General features: G+C 45.4%; 1 protein-coding gene across 1 annotated transcript in view; it reads right to left on the bottom strand.

Annotated features, from left to right (window-relative positions):
- Positions 1-4,787: 4,787 nt before the first annotated feature.
- Positions 4,788-14,115, bottom strand: part of LOC143284856 (UDP-xylose and UDP-N-acetylglucosamine transporter-like) — a 34,195-nt gene continuing 24,867 nt past the window's right edge. The window contains exons 7-10 of the mRNA XM_076591960.1: positions 11,744-11,853; positions 9,209-9,284; positions 8,248-8,323; positions 4,788-5,163 (exon numbers count right to left, since the gene is read on the bottom strand). Coding sequence (XP_076448075.1) covers positions 4,932-5,163; positions 8,248-8,323; positions 9,209-9,284; positions 11,744-11,853 — 494 coding nt within the window. The 3' untranslated portion in view covers positions 4,788-4,931. The remainder of the gene's footprint in view (positions 5,164-8,247; positions 8,324-9,208; positions 9,285-11,743; positions 11,854-14,115) is intronic.

Genomic DNA, 14,115 nt, shown 5'->3' with positions numbered 1-14,115 from the left:
ATAACAGAGGAGACCAGGGTCCCTACTCGGGATCGCCCCAGCTCATCCCGCTGGGCTGACCACAGCCCACAGGACGCCCCCGTGGGTACATCCACTTGTGATGGCACCCAGCAGGGGATGGACTGTGAACAAGAGGGACAGCCCCTGTCTTCGGATGAGGACGAACAAGCGGATGAGCACTCTTCGCCCCCATCCCAGTGTGACAGATGGAGCCCACGCCTCCCTAGGGACCAGCCTGAACCAAACTCGGACTTTGCCGAGCTCGAGCTGACCCTCCCCAATAGGGTCACGTATGCCGAATCAGTCCCTCAGGCAACTTTGTCACCCTCAACCCTCCTACGGTCAGGTGACTCTAACTCCAGAACCACAAGGCGACTCAGAGTGCCAGAAATGGCTCAGGAGTGGCTTAATAAGCCAGCTCGCACCGTCAGGGGTGCTGCTTCCATCCCTTCTCCAGGCAGGGAGTCCCTCTCTGCTCCGGGCGCTTTTGCCCCAGGCAAGTTCCTTAAAGATCCCTCCAAGGGAGGAGTGTGGTCCTGGTACACAGGTCCGCGCAGGACAGGATGTTGGTCTCACAGCGCACCACCTTCCCCACCTCAGCTACTCTTCCCTTTAAGACATTTGCAGAGTGGGACAAACTGGCCCGCCACTGCTCCTTTTTACTATCTGCATCAAAACGTTTGCAAAATAAATAAAACTTCCATGCTTAGCAAAAGAAGTTCCTGTTTGAACAAAAAATGATAATAATGACTGCTCTTGTTGTTGGGTCAGAATATCAGATCAAAGTGCCAAGTTTAGAGAATACAAAAAATATAAACAGTAAATGCAGTTTGCATATAATTAGGCTTCATTTTTTTTTTTTTTTTTGTGCCCATCTCAGAGGTGCAATATTGTTTTAAACAAGATGACTGGAAAGAACTGATTTTTTCCTATTTTTATGCCTAATTTGGTGTCAACTGACAAAGTATTTGCAGAGAAAATGTCAATGTTAAAGTTTACCACGGATACACAGACACACACACACACAGACAACCGAACACCAGGTTAAAACATAGACTCACTTTGTTTACACAAGTGAGTCAATAAAAGGTAATACACATTTCTCTGCATGTTCATTCGTAGGTCCAGTTCGGGACATTTAGAGGATTACTTTTTTTCTTTTTTTAAAGGTTTAAGTTAAAAGGGCACACAGCCTTTTGCTGCAACCTGTGCAGTTAATTCCTATCCACTGTGACTAGGGCTTGACAATACAATGGTGGGGGGCTCAGTCTTCTCCTTCTGCCGTGCTAACCTTCCCCAACTGAAGTCAGGGTATCCATTCACATGTGGGGTGGAATGAGGAGAATGGGAGTGAAGAGACTTCCCCTCCCCAAGGACACATCACCGTGCTGAGTGAAACGGGGGCATCAAACCCCCGATCGCTTGGTGGACACTTTGAGTCGGGAGGTCCAACACCTAACCAGTTTCAGCATGGGGCCTCCCTGTGTTTTATACAGAGTGTAAATCACCTGGAACTTGAAAAGAAACCATCACTGATGTTTGACAGATGAGATCAAGGTGAAATATATTTTTTTGCAAGACAATGACTGGGAGGAGGACATTTAGCGCCAGGAGACGATGACGCAAACAGAGCGTATCACTGCAAGGGAAAAAACACATGCATAGCAAACCTCAACACGTCGTAATAGCAAACTGGGGAATGCAAGTTGTGTCTGAAATAAAACCAATGAATTAATAATAACCCCGACCCTGATCATCATCCCACACAACCATTTTTTCCAACGCAGTGTGCATAGTCACGAGTAAACATTTCAATTGGCAAGTCCAAGGCTAGTATTTAGTCATCTGTCTAACAATGCCAGCCAGTACGTGAGCACTGTTCGGTCTTTGATTTAATCCACTGCTGTCACAATGATACTTTCACATTTTGTTGTCCAACAACTGTTTCAATCCATTGCCGTCACAATATTTTCACGTTTTGTCAATTGATTTAATCCATTGCTCTCACCATGATACTTTCAGTTTCACATTTTGTCATCCAACAATTTTTTTGGTTCTTATCAACTAACAACTGATAACTGACACATGGACTTAACATGCATGCTGTTCCACACACACACATATTATGCCATCACATCACAATCAACAGTTCTTAATATTCTGATCATTCAGAGTATCAGACATTCTCTTCTCTCAAAATCTATCACAGACTTGATATTTTTTTTTCACGAAACAGGAAATCAGTCTAAAGCATTACCTTCCAAACCTGAGATACAGTGAGAATTAAAAAAAAAATATATATATATATGAAGAACAAATAATTAGGAATTAACCTGAAAATGAACCACCCTGTAGCCTTGAACAGAGAGGTGAAGCTAATCAAGGTCAAGCAAGGAAAATATATTTTAAAAAAACCCAGCTGATCACATAAAGCCTTCAAAACAACAACAACAACAACAACAAAAGTATTTTTAAAGCCCTGCATATAATTATTATTTACATAAAACACAGTGAGGGTCATGTCACTGCCATGCTGACCCAACTTTCTTCTTAGCAGATGTAAAAGAGCCCACACAGCAACACGAAAGTTGTCCCTGGCAAAATTCTGTCATGAAAACTCCAGTCTCAAATACAGTGTGTGTGCGTGCGTGCGCGCGCCTGCCTGCATAACTGAAGCCTGACTCAATGACACAGGGAACAAATGATGAGCGCTCAAAGGCAGCTGTTAGTTGTCTCTACCCAGGTAGGCAGCCTACTGAGTAAATTCCTCAGTGTTTGTAAAGTACTGTAAGAGCTTGGTCCCTAACCGGAGGGCAGACACAAAATATGTATCCATATCGATCAATCACTCAATCAAATGCTGTATGTAATGCTGATGTATCGTGTGAGATGAATACTTTATATTTTGCTTGTTTTATCTGTTTTAAACTTTTTCCTCTCCTTGTAGATACTGATTCTCCCTCTCTCCCCCCCTCTCTATCCTTTTCCCACACCACCTGTTTTCACTTGTTTTTCTTGCTAATTTTAAAAGCACTTTACATGTAGGTGTGTGGAGAAGTTTAAAATAATCTTGTAATGGTTGTAAATTTTGATTTGTTAAAACATTTTTTATTTTTTTAAACAAATAATATCAATGTAAAACACACTAACTCATGCACACCTCGTGTGGCAAGGATTTATCTGACATAAAACAAAGAAAACACTACTTTGAAAAAGATGTAGGTTTTTTTTTTTGGGGGGGTGGGGGGGGAGGCTGACATAAATTGCAGACAATTTATGATTACAAAAACAGCTAGCATTGTCACTCACTGAGCAGTGTGTCAAAACAAAACCTATTATGTTAAAACAATTATGGCAACAGAAAGGGACAGTTCAAACACAACAAATTACACACACACACACTCACATCCACTGAAGATGAAACTGTCCTCACACACACACATCCACTGAAGATGAAACTGTCCTATCTTGGCAGACCACAGTCTCTTCTCTGTTGTCATGGATATGAGATCTTGTTACCTCAACATGAAGCCGAGGCCAAAGAGAATGCAAACAATACTGAAGAGGTCTTTCAAAAAACAAAACAAAAAAAAAACCCAAAAAACTTGCTAATCTGTTAGCAATACGGTGGTTCTCCCATCTTCACTAATTGGAGGTTTGTTGTCTACACATTAATAATAATTAACACAATGCATTATCATCATCACCTTCATTGTATGTACAAAACGGTCACCATCGTTTCTCCATCCCAACTCCAGCACATTGCAACTATAATGCAGGAAGATTTCCATGACAGGAGAAACAGTCTATGCTACATAAACACCCACACCTTTTAACATAAACAATATACGGGATTTCCCAGAGACTCAGATTGTCATTTAAATGCAATGCCATGACACATATTACATAGTGTGACACACAACGTACTAAAATGCTTGTCTTATTCGATGTCACCTCTCGTCTACTCTCTTCCCTAATATACACAGGTAACTGTACATGGATAGAACTGGCAATATTATTCTTCATAAATTCAGCAAAATGCTCTCAATAAGGGGTTCATTTACACTTCAACATGACACCTACACAAACACTCTTGGCGAGTTTTTATGTACAATATGTCAGCCTGAATATGTGTGTGCCACTGAGAGAGTGTGTGTCTGTGCCCACGCATGTAACATACATGCAAGCTTTGTATCAATGTATGAGATTTTAAATTAGCACTTGTTCATATCTCGATATAAATGTGTGTGCTGGATATAATTTTCACTTCTGCTTATGCCACATTCAAATCCCTTAATTTTCATTTTCAAACAAGTCTTTCAGGCAACAAGCATTAGAATCCATTTTACACAAGCTTAAAGTTATGGCTTATCCGCCACATAGTTAATTTTTGTGGGTTTATTTGAAACGAAATAGATGTAACACCACACACAAACACATATGGAGTACTTAACACACATTGTGATCTATCTGTATACACTCAAAAACCCTGTTGACTAATTTAAAGTAATACTTTGAACTGACAAAAATCAGTGTACTCTTCCATTGTTTTGTTGTTGTTTTTTTTATATACAATTACAGTGATACACAAACACAATGCTCACTCTTTCACAACTAGTTAATAGGTCTGTTACACTCACACACGCTCTTTCACAAACAGCATGTCCATCTCTCTCTCTCTCTCTCTCACACACACACACCCAAACCCTAACACCACATCAACCCTAGCACCCCAGCCCTACCCAACACCTAACAAACCACACAAACAAAAATAAATGGACAACAAAAAATCCTGGATCAAACAAGCACACATTCCTTTCAAAAAGAAAAACTCATCACAACTACCGTCTTTTCTTCTCCTTATAATGATAATAATAATAATAATAATGAATTAAAATAAATAGTCACACACAAACACACACCACCAATGACTACTGTCCCTTCTTCTCCTGCGGCCTGGCCAGGTGGGAGAAGACCTCCGTGAAGAGGAGGGTCCCGCCGAAGACGAGGGTGGTGCCGACCCAGTGGAAGGGGGTGAAGGCGTTGCCGAAGTAGAGGATGGACACCAGGAGGCTGGTGAACTTGCGAAGGGTCACCACCAGCGTCACCGTCAGGGAGGCGCACTCCGTCGTCAGGATGAAGACAGAGCGGATGCAGACGTATCTGGTTGCCGTGGGTTAAGGGGTTGGAAAGGGGATTTAAGGTGTGTGTGTGTGTGCGTGTGCGTGCAACTTTGTGTGGTGAGAGGGGACACTTTTCTGCTGGGGTTTTTTTGGTGTTTTTTTTTTTTTCCCCCCTTCACTTGTTTTCAAGCAAATATGGATACAGCTGTACAGACATGTAGGGGCATAAAACTCTTGATAAACTTGAGAAAAAAAAGACTTTAAAAATTAACGATTAAAAAAAAAGAAAAAAAAAAAAGTTACAGAAACAAGATATAAACACAGACCATGATACCTGCACACATTTTCTCTCTCTCTCTCACACACACATACGCGCCATGCACTAATTGCTCTCCCTCCCACACACACACATGCACGAACACACACTAACTCCCCCCCCCCCCCACATACACACCAAAAAAAAAAAAAAACCCCACGTGGCCTCCCCTTACACTTGCTCCCCCCCCCCACCAACCCATTACACACAGTGCCCCCCCACCCAACCCCACACATTCCCCTTATACACACACAAACTGCCCACTCCTCTCCCCCCCCTAAACACCCCCCCCCCCCCCCCCATGAACATGCCTCCCCCCCACGCCCACACACACATACTCCGCACACCTCCAACACACACAAACATGCCCCCCCTCCCACATACACATATATACAAACATGCCCTACACACAAACATCCCCCACCCCCACAAACATGCCCCTCACACTTCCAACATACACATACAAACATGCCCCCCAACCCCCTGCACATACACACAGACATACCCCCACCCCTTTAACCCCCATACACACACAAATATGCCCCCCCCCCCCATCTCCCACCCCATATACATACACACAGACATACCCCCACCCCTTTCCCCCCATACACACACAAATATGCCCCCCCCAATCTCCCACCCCATATACATACACACTGACGTACCCCCACCCATTTCCCCCCCATACACACACAAATATGCCCCCCCCCCAATCTCCCACCCCATATACATACACACTGACATACCCCCACCCCTTTCCCCCGTACACACACAAATATGGCCCCCCCCCCCCCCAACAATCTCCCACCCCATATACATACACACTGACATACCCCCACCCATTTCCCCCCATACACACACAAATATGCCCCCCCCCCCCCAATCTTCCACCCATATACATACACACTGACATACCCCCACCCCTTTCCCCCCATACACCAAGTATGCCCCCCCCCCCCCGCCCCCAATCTCCCACCCCATATACATACACACTGACATACCCCCACCCCCTTTCCCCCCATACACACACAAATATGCCCCCCCCCCCAATCTCCCACCCCATATACATACACACTGACATACCCCCACCCATTTCCCCCCATACACACACAAATATGCCCCCCCCCCCCCAATCTTCCACCCCATATACATACACACAGACATACCCCCACGCCTTTCCCCCCCATACACCAAGTATGCCCCCCCCCCCCCCAATCTCCCACCCCATATACATACACACTGACATCCCCCCCCCCAATCTCCCACCCCATATACATGCACACAGACATACCCCCACCCATTTCCCTCCATACACACACAAATATGCCCCCCCCCCGCCCCCCCAATCTCCCACCCCATATACATACACAGACATACCCCCACCCATTTCCCCCCATACACACACAAGTATGCCCCCCCCCCCCCCCCCAATCTCCCACCCCATATACATACACACAGACATACCCCCACCCCTTTCCCCCCATACACACACAAATATGCCCCCCCCCCCCCCCCCCCGCAATCTCCCACCCCATATACATACACACTGACATACCCCCACCCATTTCCCCCATACACACACAAATATGCCCGTCCCCCCCCCCCCCCAATCTCCCACCCCATATACATACACACAGACATACCCCCACCCCTTTCCCCCCCCATACACACACAAATATGCCCCCCCCCCCCCCCCCCCCGAATCTCCCACCCCATATACATACACACTGACATACCCCCACCCATTTCCCCCCATACACACACAAATATGCCCCCCCCCAATCTCCCACCCCATATACATACACACAGACATACCCCCACCCATTTCCCCCCATACACAAAGTATGCCCCCCCCCCAATCTCCCACCCCATGTACATACACACTGACATCCCCCCCCCCCCCCATTTCCCCCCATACACACACAAATATGCCCCCCCCCCCCCCACCGAATCTCCCACCCCATATACATACACAGACATACCCCCACCCATTTCCCCCCATACACACACAAGTATGCCCCCCCCCCCAATTTCCCACCCCATATACATACACACTGACATACCCCCACCCATTTCCCCCCATACACACACAAATATGCCCCCCGCCAAATCTCCCACCCCATATACATGCACACTGACATACCCCCCCCCCTTTCCCCCCATACACACACAAATATGCCCCCCCCCCCCCAATCTCCCACCCCATATACATACACACTGACATACCCCCACCCCTTTCCCCCCATACACACACAAATATTCCCCCCCCCCCCAAATCTCCCACCCCATATACATACACACTGACATACCCCCACCCCTTTCCCCCCATACACACACAAATATGCCCCCCACCCCAATCCCCCACCCCCATATACATACACACTGACATACCCCCCCACCCCACCCCCACCCACACACAAGTATGCCCCCCAATTTCCCCCACCCCTTGTACACATACATACACACGGACATACCACCCACACCCATATACATACACACGGTCATATCCCCCACCCCCCTAACCCCATACACACAAACACGGCCACCACCACCACCCACCCTCACAAACATACCTCCCACAACCCTCCTACAACACACACAAGCACACACACAAACAAACATCCCTTCTACCCACCCACACCCCCCCCCCACACCCCCCAAAACAATGCATAAATGTCCCCCACACACACACAACCCCCCACTCCCACCCCACAAACCTTGCTCACACACATACACACCCACCCACCCACACACACACATCCATCCCAAAGACCGACCCAACCCCACAGGCAGGAAACCAAAGGATACTGTGTGACGGTGTTGGCCGCCAGGATCAACCAGGCCTGTGGTACTGCCCTACCCAACACTGGAACCATCACCGGCGCTATACAGGGGAAACAGAAACGAAGCAAAAGTAGAGCACACACACACACACACAAACGCAGACACACATAAACAGACACACACACACACACAAACGCAGACACACACATAGACAGACAGACACACACACAAACGCAGACACACATAAACACACACACACAAACACACACACAAACGCAGACACACATAAACAGACACACACACACACACTAACACAGACACACACACACACTAACGCAGACACACATAAACACTCACACACACTAACGCAGACACACATAAACACAAACACAAACGCAGACACACAGACACACACACACTAACGCACACACACATAAACAGACACACACACATAAACACACACACACAAACGCAGACACACACACACTAACGCAGACACACTAACGCAGACACACATAAACACACACTAACGCAGACACACACACTAACGCAGACACACATAAACACACACACACACAAACGCAGACACACATAGACACACACACACACTAACGCAGACACACATACACACACACTACCGCAGACACACATAAACACACACACACACACTAACGCAGACACACATAGACAAACACACACACACACACAGACACACATACACACTAACGCAGACACGCACACACACTAACACACACACTAACACACACACTAACAAACACACGCTCATGCACAAAGTTCACACAGACAAATAAAAGTTATTCAAGTAAACAGTCTATACAGAATTGCATTGTGAACTTGAGTGTTATGGATAAATTCCATTTGCAAAGAAACATTCAGCTGGGGGGAAAAAAAAAAAAGAAAAAAAAAAAAGAAGAAGAAATGAAAAATACATGACACAGAATCCGTAACAAAACAGAAACATTACCTGAGGTGTTGTAGAGGAGAACTTGGTTATAAATGTCTTTGCCTAGCAGCAAAAACCCAGGCAGGGGAAGTAAATGCTGCAACAACAAAAAAAAACGATCAATGGTACTCGGTTCATAGAAAAAGATTTAGCTCGATTGCCCAAACGAACTGAGTAAGTTTGTGTGACCCGATAGAAGTCTTTGTCAGATACAAAACATGAGTGTCAAAGAACTGATAGACAGAAATACGAAAAAAAACAAACTTAGCCGTATGAAGAGCACAGGAACAGGAGTCAAGATGGCTGCTGGAAAAAGAGGGTGCTAGTCAGGGATACTGAGGGGAGGTAACCTACTTCCGGGAGGTTATCGGCCGTAGCCACCTTCGTTTTCTCCGCATAGGCAGACAGTAGTTTGCCCAGGACAGGAATCGGGACTCCCTGCCGGAGACTGCACGAGTGGGTCACGGTAAAGTAGGTGTAGTTAACACACTCAGTATGGCCAGTCCTCTCTTCTCCTCTACACAGACCCCTCGGATGTCCAGTGGGTGGCTGAATGACCCAACCTTTAGCTTCTGTCGTCAGAATTGTGGTATTCTTTGTCAACATTCACCTCTTCAGTGCAAGAGCCTTCCGCTTGCAATATTTTGATGGTGGTAATTGGGGTGAAACGCTGTTAACGTCGTCACTTTCGCCGTTCGTATGGAGAGAGTTAAAAAATAATTAAAAAAAAAAAAGGGTGAGTGGTGCTGTTCTATGTGACCTGCTCTTCTTGGGGAATGCAACCATAACATCACACAGAGTAATCTGTTGTGACAAAAAAAGGTTAATACAAGGCAATACATTTGTCTGTTGTTGTTTCTGTATCTGTAACAGTGGGGGTTACGGGGTGCACGGGAGGGGTAGAACCTCTAGAGGGGGGGCTTGTCACGCTCTTCCGGGAGTGGTTCGTCCTCTGTTGGTCCCCACCGGCACCCAGCTCTCACCTATGGGTCCTAGAAGCTGCTAGCATGCGGCAGCGCCCAACCCCCGGGCAACGGCTTTGACAGGTTGGCTAAACTAGGTGAGGGTAGCCAATGGGTCTCAAACCCTCGGTGAGTTAGGGCTTGTCTACCCAAGCATGTGAAGACTGGATCCGGCGGACTCTGCGGAAGTGTAAGTCGAAACTGACATGGTGGGGACATCAAAGCCCCCCAACAACTCGACTACCCTTCCATCATACATCTCACAGCTAAATTTGGTACTGATTTTATATTGAGTTCGCCATTAGAGTTGTTTCTATGTAATAATATACATGTGAGTATGCAAACAAACAACAACAAAAAAGCATGCATGGGTATGTGCAGATGCATGTGTGGATATTCTGTGTGTGAGTGCCTGCATGCATGCGTGTGTGTGTGTGTGTGTGTCTGTATTTCAACTGTGGAAAGGTGTTTCGTCGTTGTTGTTTTTTTAGTGGGTTGGCTCTGCTCTGACTTTGTTTTAAGTGGTTTCGCCATTATCTAATAAGCCTCCTTTTACTGTTCTGCTTTGTGGTCTGTGTGTATCACGGACTTCTCCGAGAAGAACAAAGTCATTCTGACCCCGCATCTCACCAGCCAACAGCAAGGGACAAGGAAAGAGTTGTCCCTGTAAAGATTCTGTAGAAAAGTCAACTTGGATAGTACAACATAATACACCCGAAGACAGATTACAGCACACCGAAAAACATACGGGTGACTCAGCACTGTGCTGATGAAGTCTTTGGGGACAGCAGAGCAAATTTCAAACACACAGAAATCTGTGCAGACAAAATGTAATACATTACAATTCATTACAATGCAATGCAAAACAATACAATGCAACACAACATATCATGCCAGTGAGTGCTAACTATACAATAAAATATAAAAAGATATAATACAATACAATACAATACAATGCAATACAATACAATATGATACAATACGAAACAATTCAATTCAGATATATGATACAATACGATACAATACAGATATGTTATGATACAATACAGATATGATACAATACGATACAATACAGATTTGATCTGATATAATACAACACAACAAAATACAATACAATACATAACAGATACGAAATGATGCAATGCAATACAGATACGATATATGGTACAACATGATACGATACATTACAATATGATATTATACGATACAATACAGATATGACACGATACAATATGATACGATACATTACATAACAGATATGAAATGATACAATACAGATAAGATACGATATTATACATTACAGACATATGATATGATATGATACAATACAAAACAATACAATACAGGCATGATATATGATACAATACAGACACAATGTGACACTTTACAATACAATACAATACACATACGATATGATACGATACAAATTTGACATGATAAGATACTCAAACAGTTACGATATGAAAATTATGATACAATACAGATACAATATGATACGATACAAAACAGGGAAGGTACAACACAATATGATACAGATATATGACACCATACAACACGACACAATCTAACACGATACAACATAAACAACACTCACATTGTAGAAGAGGGCCTCTGAGGGGTGTTTGCCGAACTTGGCGTAGGTCTCCTCCTGAAAGATGCCCATCCTGGCCGACAGGAACAGGGACAGCACCAGCAGAAACACCCCTGTCACATCACACAATGCCACGTTAACATGGTACTGAAACACCCCTGTCACATGACACAATGCCACATTACACGGTGCTGAAACACCCCTGTCACATCACACAATGCCACGTTACACAGTGCTGAAACACCCCTGTCACATCACACAATGCCACATTACACGGTGCTGAAACACCCCTGTCACATGACACAATGCCACATTACACGGTGCTGAAACACCCCTGTCACATCACACAATGCCACATTACATGGTGATAAAACACCCCTGTCACATCACACAATGCCACATTACATGGTGCTGAAACACCCCTGTCACATCACACAATGCCACGTCACATAGTGCTGAAACACCCCTGTCACATCACACAATGCCACATTACATGGTGCTGAAACACCTCTGTCACATCACACAATGCCACGTTAACATGGTACTGAAACACCCCTGTCACATCACACAATGCCACATTACATGGTACTGAAACACCCCTGTCACATCACACAATGCCACGTTAACATGGTACTGAAACACCCCTGTCACATCATACAATGCCACATTACATGGTGCTGAAACACCTCTGTCACATCACACAATGCCACATTACATGGTGCTGAAACACCTCTGTCACATCACACAATGCCACATTACATGGTGCTGAAACACCCCTGTCACATCACACAATGCCACGTTAACATGGTACTGAAACACCCCTGTCACATCATACAATGCCACATTACATGGTGCTGAAACACCTCTGTCACATCACACAATGCCACATTAACATGGTGCTGAAACACCTCTCTCACATCACACAATGCCACGTTAACATGGTACTGAAACACCCCTGTCACATCACACGGATGTTCAGTGCTGGCATTTTAGTTGGCCCAGCGAAAGTTCATGAACCCAGGAAGTAGGGCATAGATATAAATAAACGTGGCTGACAAACAGGCCGTGCCAGCGGCACTCGCTGTACGCTTGTTCAGCGGTAAATCTGCTTTGTTTCTTTCGCGCATCATATTCCCGGATGGATTGGAAATAACGACAAAAGAAGTGGGTTTCTACAAAGAATGCAAAATGAGCTTTCCATTGACTCCAAACACAATATATTTTCTTACATAGCAATTGTTGCGGCAACAGTTGAAACATACATGAAGAAAGAGAAGAGAAGGTCAAGCAGAAACATGATCGCAAAAATCGTAAAATTTAAATCCCTCTCTAAGAAAACATACGCTTATTACAATGAAATCGTAAAAATCACCAGAACATTTAGCATGCCTGCATGCAGATCAGCCCACCCTTTTGAGTTGTAGATTTTTTCTTGTCAGCACAACAAGTGTTTAAATGAACACACTGTAGCATGGTGAGTGCAAGCAGCAGGGGCATGGAGAGCAGGGTGAGTATAATCCCTGCAGGAAATGTGTGGATGCTGTGGAAGCGTGAGAAAAGTGGGGCGGGGGCTGCGGGGCCAAGTGAAACAAAGAAGGCAGTGTCCAGGTTTGGCACGCGGGGCCCGAAATACTGCGGTGAATGCGCCGGCCAATGCAGAGTGTGGTGGGAAAGTCTGGCATTAAAAAAAGTTTGACCCCAGACGCTAGACGCTGCTCGGAAGCTAAAGAGGTGGATTTTGTGCTCGGCTGAGCAGCCGTGATCACACAATGCCACGTTACAAGGTGCTGAAACACCCCTGTAACATCACACAATGCAACATTACATGGTGCTGAAACACCCCTGTCACACCACACAATGCCACATTACACGGTGCTGAAACACCCCTGTCACATCACACAATGCCACATTACATGGTGCTGAAACACCCCTGTCACATCACACAATGCCACGTTAACATGGTACTGAAACACCCCTCTCACATCACACAATGCCACATTACATGGTGCTGAAACACCCCTGTCACACCACACAATGCCACATTACACGGTGCTGAAACACCCCTGTCACATCACACAATGCCACATTACATGGTGCTAAAACACCCCTGTCACATCACACAATGCCACGTTACATGGTGCTGAAACACCCGTCACATCACACAATGCCACATCACAAGGTGCTGAAACACCCGTCACATTACACAATGCCACATTACATGGTGCAGAAACACCCCTGTCACATCACACAATGCCACATCACAAGGTGCTGAAACACCTGTCACATCACACAATGCCACATTACATGGTGCTAAAACACCCCTGTCACATCACACAATGCCACATTACATGGTGCAGAAACACCCCTGTCACATC

The sequence above is a fragment of the Babylonia areolata genome, chromosome 8 (genome assembly GCF_041734735.1).
Source record: "Babylonia areolata isolate BAREFJ2019XMU chromosome 8, ASM4173473v1, whole genome shotgun sequence".
Lineage (NCBI taxonomy): Eukaryota > Metazoa > Mollusca > Gastropoda > Neogastropoda > Buccinidae > Babylonia > Babylonia areolata.
This window is presented reverse-complemented; position numbering and strand designations above follow the sequence as displayed.